This window comes from Bombina bombina, chromosome 4 (assembly GCF_027579735.1).
Source record: "Bombina bombina isolate aBomBom1 chromosome 4, aBomBom1.pri, whole genome shotgun sequence".
Lineage (NCBI taxonomy): Eukaryota > Metazoa > Chordata > Amphibia > Anura > Bombinatoridae > Bombina > Bombina bombina.
This window is the reverse complement of record NC_069502.1, coordinates 1,021,235,468-1,021,251,532: the sequence shown is the minus strand read 5'-3', so window position 1 is coordinate 1,021,251,532 and position 16,065 is coordinate 1,021,235,468. Positions and strand designations below refer to the sequence as shown.

Genomic DNA, 16,065 nt, shown 5'->3' with positions numbered 1-16,065 from the left:
CTATACCTGCTCCTCAGCGCGGCAAAGAAATACTGTGAGGGTCAGGGAAGTAGGACGGATATTAATGCTCTTGGTGAATGGTGTCTTTGCCTCCTCTTGGTGACCAGTTGATGAGTGACCAACAGTAAGTAATCGTGGACTCTTAAGAAAGAAAGCCAACATTTTCAGAGATACATTTATCAAAAAGGGAGCAACATAAATAGTGAAATGTGCACACAAAATTTGTAAGCTATTTTATTTTTGGGTGATTTTGTATAATGTTTTTTTGGTTTCTGAAAGTACCTAATCATTAGTTCTGTATATTTAATTAAAATATTTTGAATGTATAAAATATGAATTTGTTTTTACCATTGAACATTAACCAACAATATAAACATTTGTTGGACATAATAATAAATATTTACCTTTTATGTTCCAGTTTTTCCAGTTCCTCTCTTTGTTGTCTTTCAAATTCCAGTCTACAGTTGTAACAATAAAAACATACATTTAGTAAGAAAATTACTCATGTCCAACATTAAGTGAATGGAGACAAGAAACAAATGTATTAAGGTAAAGTTAAAAATGAAGAGGGTTTTTTTCTCTATAGTTTCACAGAAATGAAAAATGGTTTGACCAGAGCTACTAATTAGGTTTCAGGCTGCTGGGCACATCTATTTGAAATTCTAAATGTAAATGAATTTCTTAGCAGAAACTATTTAAGTGGTAATGTTAAATAAGACAGATAAATGATAAGCACAGTGGTTTGAAGGTTCACTACATTTAGGCATGGCAATCAATACATAGAAATTGAGTTTCTCTACCTTAGACAAATTGGTCCTTTTACAGGCAAAAGGCTGCCACAGAAGGTAGAGAGAAAGTAAAGTGATCAATTAGAGAAAACGTAATAATAATAAAAAATTATAGAACTGCAAAGTAGGAAGACTAAAAAAAGAATTATTGACAGAAATTAGAGGAACATAGAAAACATAATTTTATACATCAATAGCAAAAGCAAAGCTGACCAACTAAATAGCGAAAATAAACAGACCCAATTGTAATGGTATACTTTTAGTAAAGAAGAACATATCTAATCTCACTACAACTTAATTATTTTAAGATATGTTACCTCTTTTCATCTTCATGAAGTTTTAATTAAAAATAAATAAATATTAGTCTAACTCGTCAGAGCATGTCATTTTAAGACTTTCAATTGTAAATTATTTATGTGTTTAACAAAATACAGCTCAGGCATTGCAGAGCACTGCTGGTCTAGAACAAGTCGCACCACTCAGATGTGGAATTAGTGGGGGTTAAAACATATAGTAGTCTAGGGTCAAAAGTCTTTAAATTACATTCTCTAATGGATTAAAGCATTTAATTTTTTCTGTTTTTGTTTTACTATAATAGCCCTCTGAAACACAAAAGGGTCGATCACAAACTTTAAGAAAACCTTATCTAGTGTTTTCCTACAGAAAACCACAATTACAGTCTATAGGAGTATTTGTAGATAAATCAAATATATGTGTCCTGGAATCTTCCGTGTAGGTGTCCTCAAAAAAGGAAGCGAATAATAGTGAATAATAGTGAAGGACTTCACTATTATTTGTTTCCTTTTTTAAGGACACCTACATGGAAGATTCCAGGACGCATATCATATTTTTGTGCACTTAACACATTTTCTTTTTGTATGTTGGACTTTATTTTATTGTGTTTTAACAGGATTCTCATTGTTTTGTTAACTTTGCTTAATACTTTCATTATTTTGTTTCCTTTTCCTGTAATTTAATTCTGAATATTGTGTGATTCCCAAATTCCTGTTAAAAGTGGAAGTGCAGAAACAGCTGTAATCCCCACAGTGTTGTACATTCATGTAAGCCATTGATAACTGTCCTTAATTAGCCTTAGCAAAAAAAAAAAAAAAAAAACTTAGTTACAATATGGCAGCACCCACGGACATTTGAATGTTACCCTTATTTTTTCAATATTTAAAAAACTAATGTCATTTAAAAAATACATGTATAGATTATTCTCAGGCTAATATTTGCTCTAAATACATCATTCTACCAGTGTTTAATGACCCTTTAATGTCCTTCTGTATTGTATTCTCCACTTTTATCTTCCTAGCTTACAAAAATAAATGAGTGGTGGGGTGCATTTGCTTCTTTAAATATAAATAAATACAAATTTTATTTAAGCTAATTAATTCATACTTTATTTACACAAATAACTAGGGGCAAGATTACATATGCAGCGTTTTTACGCGGTTTTGGTATCACATTTACGGCGCCACATGTAAATGTGACGCGTATATTTCACCCGTCGCCCGCAATTTTTACTTCCATAAACTAACATAGAACCACGTTGCAAATCAGTATCACATATTCAGCGCAAGGACTTATGCAGTGAAAATGGAGACATTTTACTCCATTTTACCTCGTCACACATAGGCAGGCACAGCAAGCCGTACGCTGAAAATGTGAGCGCTGTAACTCCTGTAACTGCCTGAAAATATTAACTAACACCTAACGCATGCACAATATCTATATACATGTCAACCCCAACCCTCACTGCAATAACTAATAAAATATATTAACCCCTAATCCGCCATTAACCCACATCACAATAAACCTAATAAATGTATTAACCCCTAATCTGCCATTAACCCACATCACAATCTACCTAATGAAAGCTTAAACCCCTAATCCACCATTAATCCACAACGCAATAAAGCTAATAAAACTATTAACCCCTAATCCACCAAACCCCACAACAAAATATTTCTAATAAATCTATTAACCCCTAATCCGCCAAACCCCCACAACGCAAATAACTAATTCAATTACTAAGCCCCCTAACCTAACACCCCCTAAATTAACCCAATTACCTAAATTAAAAAATATTAAGTTACAATTAAAATAAAAAGCTAACATTACTTAAAAATAAAAAACCTAAGATTAAATTAATCTAAGATTACAAAAAATAAAAAAGTCTAACATCACATAAAATAAAAAAACAAATTATAAAAAATTAAAAATTAAACCTAATCCCTATGAAAAAAAGCCCTAATCTAATACTAAACTACCAATAGCCCTTAAAGGGCCTTTTGTAGGGCATTATCCTAAATTAAACAGCTATTTTACCTTAAAAAATACTAATTCCCTGTCTAACAGTAAACCCCCCACCCACTAAACCCCCCAAAATAAAAAAAGAACCTAACACTAAAATATCCTAAACTACCCATTGCCCCTAAAGGATGGATCACCCTTAAAAGGGCATTCAGCTCTTTTACTGCCCCCAAATAGGTGCTCAACGTTCCTGAAGTCTGGCGGAGAAGGTCCTGTTCCAGCTGGTGAAGTCTTTTTTCTAAGCGGCCAAAATCTTCTTCCAAGCAGGGACCTCTTCCTCCTTCATCAGGGACAAGCTGGCGCAGAGCGGAGATGAGCATGGAGCAGGACTGGCAACCGCGGAGCGTAGAGCTGGAGCTGTGGAGCTTTTCAAATCAGCCAATAGAATTTCAGTAGTTCTCATCCTATTGGATGATTTGAATTTGAAGAATCAAATCAGTCAATAGGAATGAAAGGGACACCATATTTAAACACGTACCTTGAATTCAATATTCAGTGTAGGGCGGCGATCGTACGAAAAGGATCCTCCACGCTCCATGGCTCCTCGGTTGCCGGTCCTGCTCCGCGCTCATCTCCGCTCCGTGCCGGCTTGGTCCTGGATGAAGAAGGAAGAGGTCCCCGCTTGGAAAAAAATACTTCACTGCCTGGAACAGGACCTTCTCCGCCGGACTTCAGGAATGGTGAGTACCTATTTGGGGGTTAGATTTAGGCTTTTTTTTTAGGGGGGGGGGGATTTTTTTAGATTAGGGATTTATTGGGCACTCTTAAAAGCGTTGTGTGGGTTTGGCCGATTAGGGGTTAATAGTTTTATTAGGTAGACTGATGTGGGTTAATGGTGGATTAGGGGTTAATAGATTTATTAGGTAGATTCCGAAGTGGGTGAATGGTGGATTATGGGTTAAATACATTTATTAGGTAGTTTGCGATGTTGGGGTTGGCGGATTTAGGGGTTAATAAATTTATTATTAGTTCCGATATGGGGGTGATGGCGGTTATAGAGGTTTTGACGTGTCGGGTTTATTTTTGGGAGACATGATAGACTTTTACTGAAGATTTAACTTTTTTTTCTTAGGCGCCGGCAGTTTCTAACGTGCCGTAAATCACTGGCGACTCCAGAAATGTGTATTTACGCACATTTCTGGAATCACTAGTTTATCCGACTTAAGGCACTTAATGAACTGCTGGTGCCGTATATATTGATTCCCCCAGATGTGTGATGGGAAATTGCGGGCGACGCAGGTTTTAGCAGTTACGCTGAAGCCTGCATCGTCTATAAACTTCTAAAGAAGTTTACTGTGAAATCACAGCAAAGCAATGCATGACCTCAACACTACTGATGCTGATTGGCTATTGTGCTTTGGGGTTTTTTTTTGTTTGTTTTTTCAACTTGCAGCTTTACTCCAACTGAAGTATAACTGTTCATGGAGCATTTACTCTTGTAAACTAAAGAAATTTTGAGGAAAAATATCTTCCCTTTTTACTTAGAGATGCTCAGGTGATATTTTCATGTCAGCTTTTTACAGTTATGCTACATTTAAGTTATTTAGCATATGAATATTATGTCCCTTCAACCACTTCATAGATGAGCCATTTTCACACACCTGTACTGGAGATGTTTTTATTGTTTGGCCCTATTTGGAATTACATACACATTTCAACTTTTTTGAGGTACCCACAAAAATTATATCCAATTTACTTCAGCATACATAGCATTTTTAGAAAATAACTAACACCTAGATTACGATTTTGCGTTAGAGGCTGTGCGGTGCTAATGAGCAGTTTTCCCTCACTGCTCACTTACATGCAGCGCTGGTATTACGAGTTTTCAGAAACCTATCGTTAAAAGACAAGAAGTGTGCGTTGAGCAAAATTTTGCTCATTACCGCACTCCAATACCAGCGCTGCTTAAGTCAGCGGTGAGCTGGTGTAACGTGCTCGTGCACGATTTCCCCATAGGGATCAACGGGGAGAGCCGGCAGAAAAAAAGTCTAACACCTGCCAAAAAGCAGCGTAAAACTCCTTAATGCAGCCCCATTGATTCCTATGGGGAAATAAAATTTCTGTCTACAACTAACACCCTAACATGAACCTCGAGTCTAAACACCGCTAATCTCACGCTTATTAACCACTAATCTGCCACCCCCAACATCACTGACACCTATATTATACTTATTAACCCCTAATCTGCCGCCCCCAACGTCGCCACCACTATATTAAAGTTATTAACCCCTAAACCTAAGTCTAACCTTAAACCTAACACCCCCTAACTTAAATATAATTTAAATAAATCTAAATAAATATTCCTATCATTACCTAAATTATTCCTATTTAAAACTAAATACTTACCTGTAAAATAAACCCTTAGCTAGCTACAATATAACTAATAGTTACATTGTAGCTAGCTTAGGATTTATTTTTATTTTACAGGCAAGTTTGTATTTATTTTAACTAGGTAGAATAGTTATTAAATAGTTATTAACTATTTGCGGGGCATTGCCCCAAAGTAATCAGCTCTTTAACCTGCAAAAAAAAAAAAAAAATACAAACAACCCCCCCCAACAGTAAAACCCACCACCCACACAACCAAGCCCCCAAATAAAAACCTATCTAAAAAAAACTAAGCTCCCCATTGCCCTGAAAAGGGCATTTGGAAGGGCATTGCCCTTAAAAGGGCAATTAGCTCTTTTGCCGCCCAAACCCTAATCTAAAAAATAAAACCCACCCAATACACCTTTAAAAAACCTAACACTAACCCCCTGAATATTGACTTACCGGGAGAAGTCTTCATCCAAGCCAGGCGAAGTGGTCCTCCAGACGGGCAGAAGTCTTCATCCAAGCCGAGCAGAAGTGGTCCTATAACTTTATTAAATTTTTTTTATAAGTGGTATATAACTTTAACATAGTGGCAGCGATGTTGGGGGCGGCAGATTAGGGGTTAATAAGTGTAGGTAGGTGTCGGAGATGTTGGGCACGGCAGATTAGGGGTTAATAAATATAATGTAGGTGGCGGCGATGTCCGGAGCAGCAGATTAGGGGGTTAACATTTTATTTTAGTGTTTGCGATGCGGGAGGGCCTCGGTTTAGGGGTTAATAGGTAGTTTATGGGTGTTAGTGTACTTTTTAGCACTTTAGTTATGAGTTTTATGCTACGGCGTTGTACCATAAAACTCATAACTACTGACTTTACAATGCATTAGGACTCTTGACAGGGTAGGGTGTACCGCTCACTTTTTGGCCTCCCAAGACAGACTCGTAATATCAGCACTATGGAAGTCCCATAGAAAAAAGACTTTACAAAGTTTACGTAAGTCGTTTTGTGGTAAGGCCAAAGAAGTGTGCGCCTGTGTGGTGACTCTAAACCTTCAAGACTCGTAATACCAGCGGGCGAAAAAAAAGCAGCGTTAGGAATCTTAACGCTGCTTTTTTACCCTAAAGCACAACTCGTAATCTAGCCGTATGTTTGCAGAAATGTCATAATATAAGAAAAAATCCCCATATGAAATGCAAAAAATAAATAAAATAAATTTGACATAGTGAATAGCAGCATGGGAGTCCTTATTCCGTTTGTTTCAAACCCAAACTTTGTTGTACCCCCATTTAGCATTCGTTCACCTTCCCAAAATGCCAACATTTAGGATTTTATATCTATATTTTTGAATAATAGCTGATAATTAAAAATCAAAAGATAAAATGTATTAGTTTTGAAACTATACACACCATATATTGAAAATTAGTATGTATAAAATATCTAAAAATTCAAATATTAGATACATTTTAAAATTATACAATATTCTGATTTCCCAGAGAGGTGGCTTTACCCATTTTGTCCAAACTCCCTCAGTGCAGCAAAAAATATAAAATAGTTGTACTACCAAATAAAATGTCATCTATATAAAATTTAACAAAATATCACATATTACATTTTCAAACTTCTCCCATTTATTTTGATTTTTAAACGTTTTTATTGCTTTAAACAAACATGGCTCTATAAGCCCTAACATCAACAACAAAAGGTTACTGCTAGGTTATCATCATTACAATGGTGATCACTTGACAGCTATAAAAACCTAAAATCCCTTATTTGAATTGTGGGACCTCACTCTTTCAAGTGAGGGGTCTTATGGTATATTTCTAAGGTGAAAGGGTAACAAAGGCCTCTTAATAATTGCCATAATCCCCAAAATAGAACTAAATATGTGAGAAATTTGTCATTGTTATGACAATCATCTGATAGTGTGGAAACAAAAGGACCACTAGTTTGAAATAGCAGAATTGCTGTTTTCAATCATGGGGTTTTAAGTTTTTGTATTGTGGGGGGCATCTTATGGCATAACCCTAACCAATGTAGTTCTATAAACCCATAGTGGAGAGGGGACTCTCCATTTTTTTTAAAAAAGTAATCACTTGTGCAATTGTAGTACTTAATTGGGGGTGCTACAGACCTTTTATAGCCCAGAGCATGATACAAGGCTCCTAGAAAATAAGTGCAATTTACATGGTAATCACATGCTATCAAAAGGGATATGAGACTACTCTTTGAAACTCTTTTATGTGAGGGATATTGTATGCTTATGTGTTTTATGCTGTATTTGGGAGATAGGGGGGTCAACTGGAGCCACTGCCTCCACACAATAAATATATTTGGTAGGAGACTGACATGTATAACTAATAACAGGGGTTTAAGTCCCACATTGGAAAGAAATTGTTTCCCACTTCCAAAAATGAAGTCTTATACCACTATGTTTTATGAGGGATAGGGGCTCTAAAAGTGCACCTCCCCCTTGTCAAACACTGCACAGGTGTGTCCGTGAGGCAGGTGATCACCTGAAATGTAAAGGGTGGTGTGATCTCATTTAAAAGAGGGCAATTCCCTCTTTCACATGAGGGGGTCACATACTCTATAAGATGCAGTTGATCACCTTTAAAACGGCAATAGCCTACAGATGCATTTAAAGGAGCAGTTTCCTCCTTGTTTATGCTAGAAGAACAAGTGACCCATCATATAAAAGGGCAGCCCCCTCCCCCTTCAAGTGAGGAGCATCTTGTCAGGTGATCCTGAAAAATGCTAAAACACTAAAAAAAAGCAGGTACAGAACATCCATTTGTGACAGAGACATTTGAAAGAAAAGACTCCCTTGACTTACAGGGGCATGCAACCCGTTAATTGAGAGAGCAGGTTTCCCTCATTCCAAACACCCTTGTAAGTGGCCAGGCAGATGAGAAACAGGTTTGTAAAGCCCTCCCCGAGCCCCTTGGCTTAGTAGCCATAACTCCCTATATTAACAGGTAGTTGACTTCAAACCACCTACCAAAAAGAGGCAATGATGGTTAAGGAGACTGTGCAGGGGGACCCCCAGGATCTGGTTTAGAAGCGGGATCCCCCAGTATGACGATACATGGTTGACAGCCACTCTGAGGGGTTGATGTGTACCACAGATCATCATTCACATCCAAAGGATTTTAACTGCTTTATAAATGTGACTTCGAAATAAGGAAGAATTTTAATGAAAAATGCCATGGAGAGAACAGAATATAAAAGAAGGTGAAGTATTGAGTAGGTAAACTGAAATTGATAATGGTATCTTTAGAATGTCTATTTAATGGTGAGAAAAATGGTATATAAGGTGTGTGGGTACAGTAAATAAGTAAGAGGAAAAACATAAATTATGCTTACCTGATAATTTCATTTCCATCATGGGGAGGAGAGACCACGGCTTCATTCATTACTGTTGGGAATTAAGAACCTGGCCACCAGGAGGAGGCAAAGACACCCCAGCCAAAGGCTTAAATACCTCCCCCACTTCCCTCATCCCCCAGTCATTCTGCTGAGGGAACAAGGAACAGTAGGAGAAATATCAGGGTATAAATGGTGCCAGAATATGGATTAAATTTAGGTCCGCCTATTGGAGATATGGGAGGGAGCCGTGGACTCTCCTCCCCACGAGTGATTGGCTTCCTTGTCTTAAAGAGAGTATCAATCACACTTTCAAAAAAGTCTCTCTTGGCCAAGACTAGGCGTTCAATCTCCACACAGTCAGCCTCAGAGAATCAAGATTTTGATGTTGAAAAGGACCCTGTTCCAGCAGATCCCTGCGACAGAGTAACCTCCACGGCGGAGAGGATGACATCCCCACCAGATTCACAAACCACGTCCTCCGCGGCCACGATGGAACAATTAGAATGGCCGAAGCTCGGTCCTGTTTGATGCGTGCCACTACATGAGGTACAAGTGGTAATGGTGGAAAAATGTAAGCTCCACTAAGGCATCTATCAGCTCTGCCTGGGGATCCCTGGACCTCAACCCATATCGGGATAGCTTGCAATTGAGTCTGGATGCCATGAGATCTATCTCCGGCGTTCTCCACCTGTGACAAATCTCTGCAAACACTTCGGGGTGAAGAGACCATTCTACCGGATTGAAGGATTGCCTGCTGAGAAAGTCTGCTTCCCAGTTGTCCACATCTGGAATGTGAATCGCTGAGAGCATGCAGCTGTGGGACTCCGCCCACTCCAAGATCCAAGACACCTCCCTCAAGGCTAGGGAGCTCCTCGTAGCCCCCTGATGGTTGATGTAAGCCACAAAGGTAATGTTGTCGGTCTGGAATCTGATGAAGCTGAATGACCCCAGAGGAGGCCATTCCTTCAGAGTATTGTAGATTTCTCGGAGTTCCAGAATATTTATTGGAAGGAGAGACTCATCCCGGGTCCATTTTCCTTGTGCCATCCTGGCACCCCAAACAGCTCCCCATGCTGCCAGACTCGCGTCAGTGGTCACAATCTCCCAGGACTGTCTCAAGAAGGATGTCCCCATGGACAGTTGCTCTGGACGGATCCACCAAGAGAGGGAGATTCAAGTCTGAGCATCCATGGATATCTGCTGTGATAGATCTGAATGATCACCGTTCCACTGTCTCAACATGCACAACTGAAGAGGTCTGAGATGGAACCTGGTGAATGGAATGACGTCTATGCTGCAAACCATGAGTCCGAGCACCTCCATACACTGAGCCACCAAAGCACTTGAGGACTGAAGGGCAAGACAAGAGGACACACTTTTCCTGTGTCGATGGTCTGTGAGAAATATTTTCATGGACAGAGTCTATTATCGTACCCAGGAACTCCACCCTGTTGCTGGGAACTCTTTCCCGAGTTCATCTTCCAACTGTGAGATTGGAGCAAAAGAAGAAGTGCCCTCGAATGATTCTCTGCAAGATTGAGCGATGGTGTCTAGACTAGGATGTCGTCCACATAGGGCGCCATAGCAATGCCTCTGGATCTGGCCACTGCAAGTAGCGCCCCCAGAATCTTCGTGAAGACTCTCAGGGCCATCACCAGACCAAAGGGAAGGGCCACAAACTGGAAGTGTTGGTCCAGAAATGCAAATCTTTGGAACTTGAAGTGGTCCCTGTGAATTGGCACATGAAGGTAAGTGTCCAAGTCTATAGTTGTCATGAACTGTCCCTCTTGAACTAGAGGCAGAATAGATCTGATTGTTTCCATTTTGAACGATGGAACACTCAGAAACTTGTTTAAACACTTTAGGTCCAGAATTGGGCGGAACATGCCCTCCTTCTTTGGAACCACCAAAAGATTTGAATATTACCCTAGATCCCTTTCTGCTTGTAGCACTGGTACTATAACACCGAGAGAGGAGAGATCCCTCACACACTTTAGAAAGGTCTCTCTCTTTTCTGGTCTTGAAGACTGGTTTGACAGGAGGAATCTGCCCCTGGGCGGATGAAATCTGAACCCTATCCTGTAACCCTGGGCGACAACTTCCAGAACCCCAGGGTCCTGAACGTCCTGCAACCAGGCTTCTGAGAATAGAGATACTCTGCCCCCTACTTGGCCCAGAGACCGGTCGGGGGCCGCCCCTTTATGCTGATTTTGTCTCGGTGGGCTTCTTGCTCTGCTTAGACTTGTTCCAAGAATGAGCCTGCTTCCAAGTTTCCTTGGACTGGTCCACTTTCGCAGCGGGCTGTTGGCGCTGGGCCTTGTCTGCATGAAAGGGGCGAAAAGTAGATCCTTTAAGCTTAGCCTTCTAATTCTGCGGTAGGAAAGCTCCCTTGCCTCCTGTAAATCAAATCCAGTCCAATCCTGGACCGAACAGAATCTTTCCTTGAAAAGGCAGGGACAACAGCCTCGACTTAGAGGTCATGTCCACAGACCAAGACTTTAGCCACAGAGCCCTGCGAGCTAAAACAGAAAAATCTGACACCTTAGCGTTCAGGCGAATAATTTGCATATTGGCATCACAGATGAAAGAATTGGCGACCTTCAGCGCCTAAATCTTATCCTGTATCTCATCGATGGAAGTTTCCCCCTCGACCATTTCACACAGGGATTCACACCAATATGTTGCAGCTCTGGCAACCGTGGCTACGGCTGCTGCCGGCTGAAAAACAAACCCTGTGTGTTAAAACATCTTCCTTAACATGTTTTCCAACTTGAACTATGGGCAGAAAAGATCTGATCTTTCCATTTTGATCGATGGAACCCTCAGAAACTTGTTTAAACACTTTAGGTCCAGAATCGGGCGGAACGTGTCCTCCTCCTTCGGAACCACAAAAAGATTTGGATAGTACCCTAGACCCCTTTCTGTTTGGGCTACTGGTACTATAACAAAGAGAGGAGAGATCTCTCACACACTTTAGAAAGGCCTTTCTCTTTTCTGGTCTTGAAGACAGGTTTGACAGGAGGATACTGCCCCTGGGCGGATGGGATCTGAACCCTATCCTGTAACCCTGGGCGACAACTTCCAGAACCCAAGGGTCCTGAACGTCCTGCAACCAGGTATCTGAGAAAAGAGATAATCTGCCCCCTACTTGGCCAAGAGACCGGTCGGGGGCCGCCCCTTTATGCCGATTTTGTCTCAGCAGGCTTTTTGCTCTGCTTAGACTTGTTCCAAGTTCCCTTGGACTGGTCTGCTTTCGCAGCGGGCTGTGGGTGCTGGACTTTTTCTGAACGAAAGGGACGCAAAGTAGATCCTTTAGGCTTAGTCTTCTTATCCTGCGGTAGGAAAGCTCCCTTGCCTCCTGTAACCGTGGATATGATCTAATCCAATCCTAATCCTGGACCGAACAGATTCTTTCCTTGAAAAGGCAGGGACAACAGCCTTGACTTAGAGGTCACGTCCACAGACCAAAACTTTAGCCACAGAGCCTTGCGAGCTAATACGGAAAAACCTGACACCTTAGCATCCAGGCGAATAATTTGCATATTGGCATCACAGATGAAAGAATTGGCGACCTTTAGCGCCTAAATCTTATCCTGTATCTCATCGATGGAAGTCTCCCCCTCAACCATTTCACACAGGGATTCACACCAATATGTTGCAGCTCCGGCAACCGCGGCTACGACTGCTGCCGGCTGAAAAACAAACCCTGTGTGTTGAAACATCTTCCTTAACATGTTTTCCAACTTTTTATCCATGGACTATCCTCGAGGGGAATAGTTGTCCGCTTCGCGAGCGTGGAGATAGCCCCATCCACCTTAGGGACAGTACCCCGCAGCTCAAGCCGAGAGTCCGGAACGGGGAACAGTTTTTTAAAGGAAGAAGGGGAAAAGGAAGAACCTAATCGCTCCCATTGATTCTTAACAATATTAGCCATCTTAACAGGAACCGGGAAGACCTGAGGCACGACCCTGTCCTCATATACCTTATCAAGCTTAGGAATCGCAGGTTCCTCTGGAAGCTTTGGTTCCGGAACCTCCAGAGTAGCAAGCACTTGCTTTAGCAAAAAGCACAAATTCTCTATCCTAAACCTAAAGTCAGGGTCCTCCACAGCCGGAGGTTTAGATGACACGGACTCCGACCCAGAAGGGGCCTCCTTCGAAGAGTCGGAGTGGGCCTCTTCTTCGTATAATGACTCTGATATTTCTATAGGTGTAGACAACCCCTGGGCCAGGCCTCCATGATACACCCTTCGCTTGCGCTTCGCAGATGGTGGTAAGGCATGGATCACTTTCCATACCCCCGTTTGCAGTTTATCTGAAAATCTGACGGCCAACGAATCTCTCCCATAGGAGTAATGGTTGGACCCTGGGGCGCTGCATGTGCAACTGGAGATGAATGCAGGGAACGCACCTCACAGGACGGGAACCCCTCAAAGGTGGACGGCTCAGTAGTACTAGACATCCGTTTACTTTTAGATGTCGTAACTTTATCAAGGCATGTGAAACAAAGTTGAGCAGGCTGTTCTACCAGAACTTCCTCACAATAAACACAGGAATGAGACCTTGTTAAAGAGGGAGAACCCTCTAACGCGTCAGAGTCCTCCATAGTATGTGCTTTTATTACGGACTAGATTAACTTAATAAATAGGCACCTTTATAACCTTCAATGGCCGGCGCACTCACCACCTCCTATGACCCGGACTACAGAAACTGTTTTGTCTCCTGCGCTGCTGATCAACAGAGGAAGAGAAATAACCACACTCGGTCACATGGAATGCCTGGCAGGATCGACCCTGACTAAGGAGAAAAAAATGCGCCAAAAAAGGGCCACATAATACTCCCATAAGTAACCTGAAATATCCACACATTGCCAGAGCCTCATCTCGCACATAACGCAGCAATGACACAAACAATATCATGTATACATCCCCCTGTTCAATAATCCCCTTTCCAGGAATATTAACCCTTGATTCTTTAAAGATAGAAGAAGTCACACTGTGACCCTGTCTTCTGTGTTATCATTATGTAATAAAAAAATGAATCGATCTTACCAGAATCTACGCCGTGGAACAGGAACACGGCCCTTCATGTAGCCTCGCTCCTGACATGGACTTGAATGCAGAAAGCAGGCAGAGAAACTGGTCAACGCTGATTGCTTGTGGAGCTGTTAATATGAGTCAGAATGGTTTAGCAGAAAGACTCTCCCTACTTCTCCGAACTCTAACTTTCGCCCAGGCTCTCACTAAGAGGCTGACAGGACTACTTAAAACTCAAGTCCCAATGCAAAGAGTACTACCCTCCATAAGAGACTACTCTCAGAGCACTTCTCTGCCATCCTCCTGTGACGAAAGGCAAAGAATGACTAAAGGGTGAGGGAAGTGGGGGAGGTATTTAAGCCTCTGGCTGGGGTGTCTTTGCCTCCTCCTGCTGGCCAGGTTCTTAATTTCCAACAGTAATGAATGAAGCCGTGGACTCTCATCCCCTTTAGATGGAAATTACAGCTAAACACAAACACTGCAGAAATGTAAAAATAGCCCTGGTCCTTAACTGTAAGAAATTTCAAAAGTGATGTGCTCACTAAGGGGTTAAAGTACACAGAATGTGCAAAACAATCATAGAAATTTGTACTTATATGGTAAAATGGGCTGAATATGGGCGTTCAGGAAATTTTCTCCAAAATTCCTGGGCAGTTCTGTAAACATTTCCACCCTACAGATATCCCTGTGTTTTATTTATCGCAATTTAAATTATGGTAAGCTATTATCAAAATACTCAAAAACATTGATGCTTACAAGATAAATTCCTTCCTTCCAGAAATGGAGAGTCCATGGTTTCATAAATTACGGTTGGGAAATACAACACCTGGCCACCGGGAGGAGGCAAAGACACCCCAGCAAAGGCTTAAATATCCCTCCCACTTCCTCATTACCCCAGATAGTCTGCCAAGGGAACAAGGAAAAGTAGGAGAAACATTAGGGTATAAATGGGACCCCCCATATACAAGAAAAAATGGGCGGAAGGAAAGGAATTTATCTGGCAAGCATAAATTTTGTTTTCCTTCCTAAGATAGGGAGAGTCCACGGCTTCATTCATTACTGTTAGGAAAACTATACCCAAGCTCCAGAGGACACTGAATGAATAACGGGAGGGAACAAAAAGGAAGAGGCGGACCCTATTCTGAGGGCACCACAGCCTGCAAAACTTCAGACTAAGAAAAAACATCAAACTTGTAAAAATTTTAAAACGTATGTAAGGAGGACCAGGTAGCCGCCTTACAAATCTGATCCATAGAGGCCTCTTTCTTAAAGGCTCAAAAGGAAGCCACTGCTCTAGTGGAATGAGCCGTTACCCTCCCCTGTCTCGTAAGCTAAACTGATGACACTCCTTACCAAAAAAGGTAGGGAAGTAGAAGTAGCCTTCTGCCCCTTAAGCTTCCCCGAATAGACAACAAACAAAGAGGAAGATTGTGTAAACTCCTTAGTAGCCTGAAGATAGAACTTCAAGGCTTGAACCACATCCAAATTTTGAAGTTAGCGTTCCTTCGATAAAGAAGGATTAGAACACAAGGAAAGAACCACAATTGATTTTGCGAACTGACACAACCTTAGGAAGAAAACCTTATTTAGTACGTAAACCTGCCTTATCTGCATGAAAAATCAGATAAAAGGGTTCACATTGCAAAGCAGAGATCTCAGAAACTCTGCACGCAGAGGCAATAGCCAATAAAAAGAGAACCTTCCAAGAAAACAATTTAATGTCAATGGAATGCAGAGGCTCAAACAGAACCTGTTGCAAAACCCGAAGAACAGGATTTAGGCTCCAAGGAGGAGCCCCAGATCTAAAAACAGGTCTGATCCTAAACAAAGCCTTAACAAAGGACTACACATCTGGGAGCTCAGCCAGTCTCTTGTGCAATAAAATCGGCAGGGCTGAAATCTGTCCCCTCAGGGAACTAGCAGAAAGGCCCTTCTCCAGCCCATCAAGGAGAAAAAATAAGATCCTGGCAACCTTAACTCTCTGCCAGGAAAAAACACGCTCTTCACACCAGAATAAGTAGGTTCTCCACATCATGTGGTAGATATGTCGAGTAACTGGTTTACGAGCTTCAATAAGAGTATCAATGACACTCTCAGAGAAACCTCTCTTGGCTAAGACTTAGCGTTCATTCTCCATGCAGTCAGCCTCAGAGAATCTAGATTTTGATGAACAAATTGACCTTGTAAATGCAGGTCTCTGCAACAAGGTAACTTCCATGGAGGAGATGTAGACATACCCACTAGATCAG

The 16,065-nt window shown here is 41.3% G+C and overlaps 1 protein-coding gene across 2 annotated transcripts in view; it reads right to left on the bottom strand.

Moving 5' to 3' along the window:
- Nucleotides 1–16,065, bottom strand: part of KIF16B (kinesin family member 16B) — a 999,411-nt gene that overhangs the window by 403,711 nt on the left and 579,635 nt on the right. For both annotated transcript variants that reach the window (XM_053712121.1, XM_053712122.1), the window contains one exon: nt 405–458. In XM_053712121.1, the coding sequence (XP_053568096.1) occupies nt 405–458 (54 nt within the window). The remainder of the gene's footprint in view (nt 1–404; nt 459–16,065) is intronic.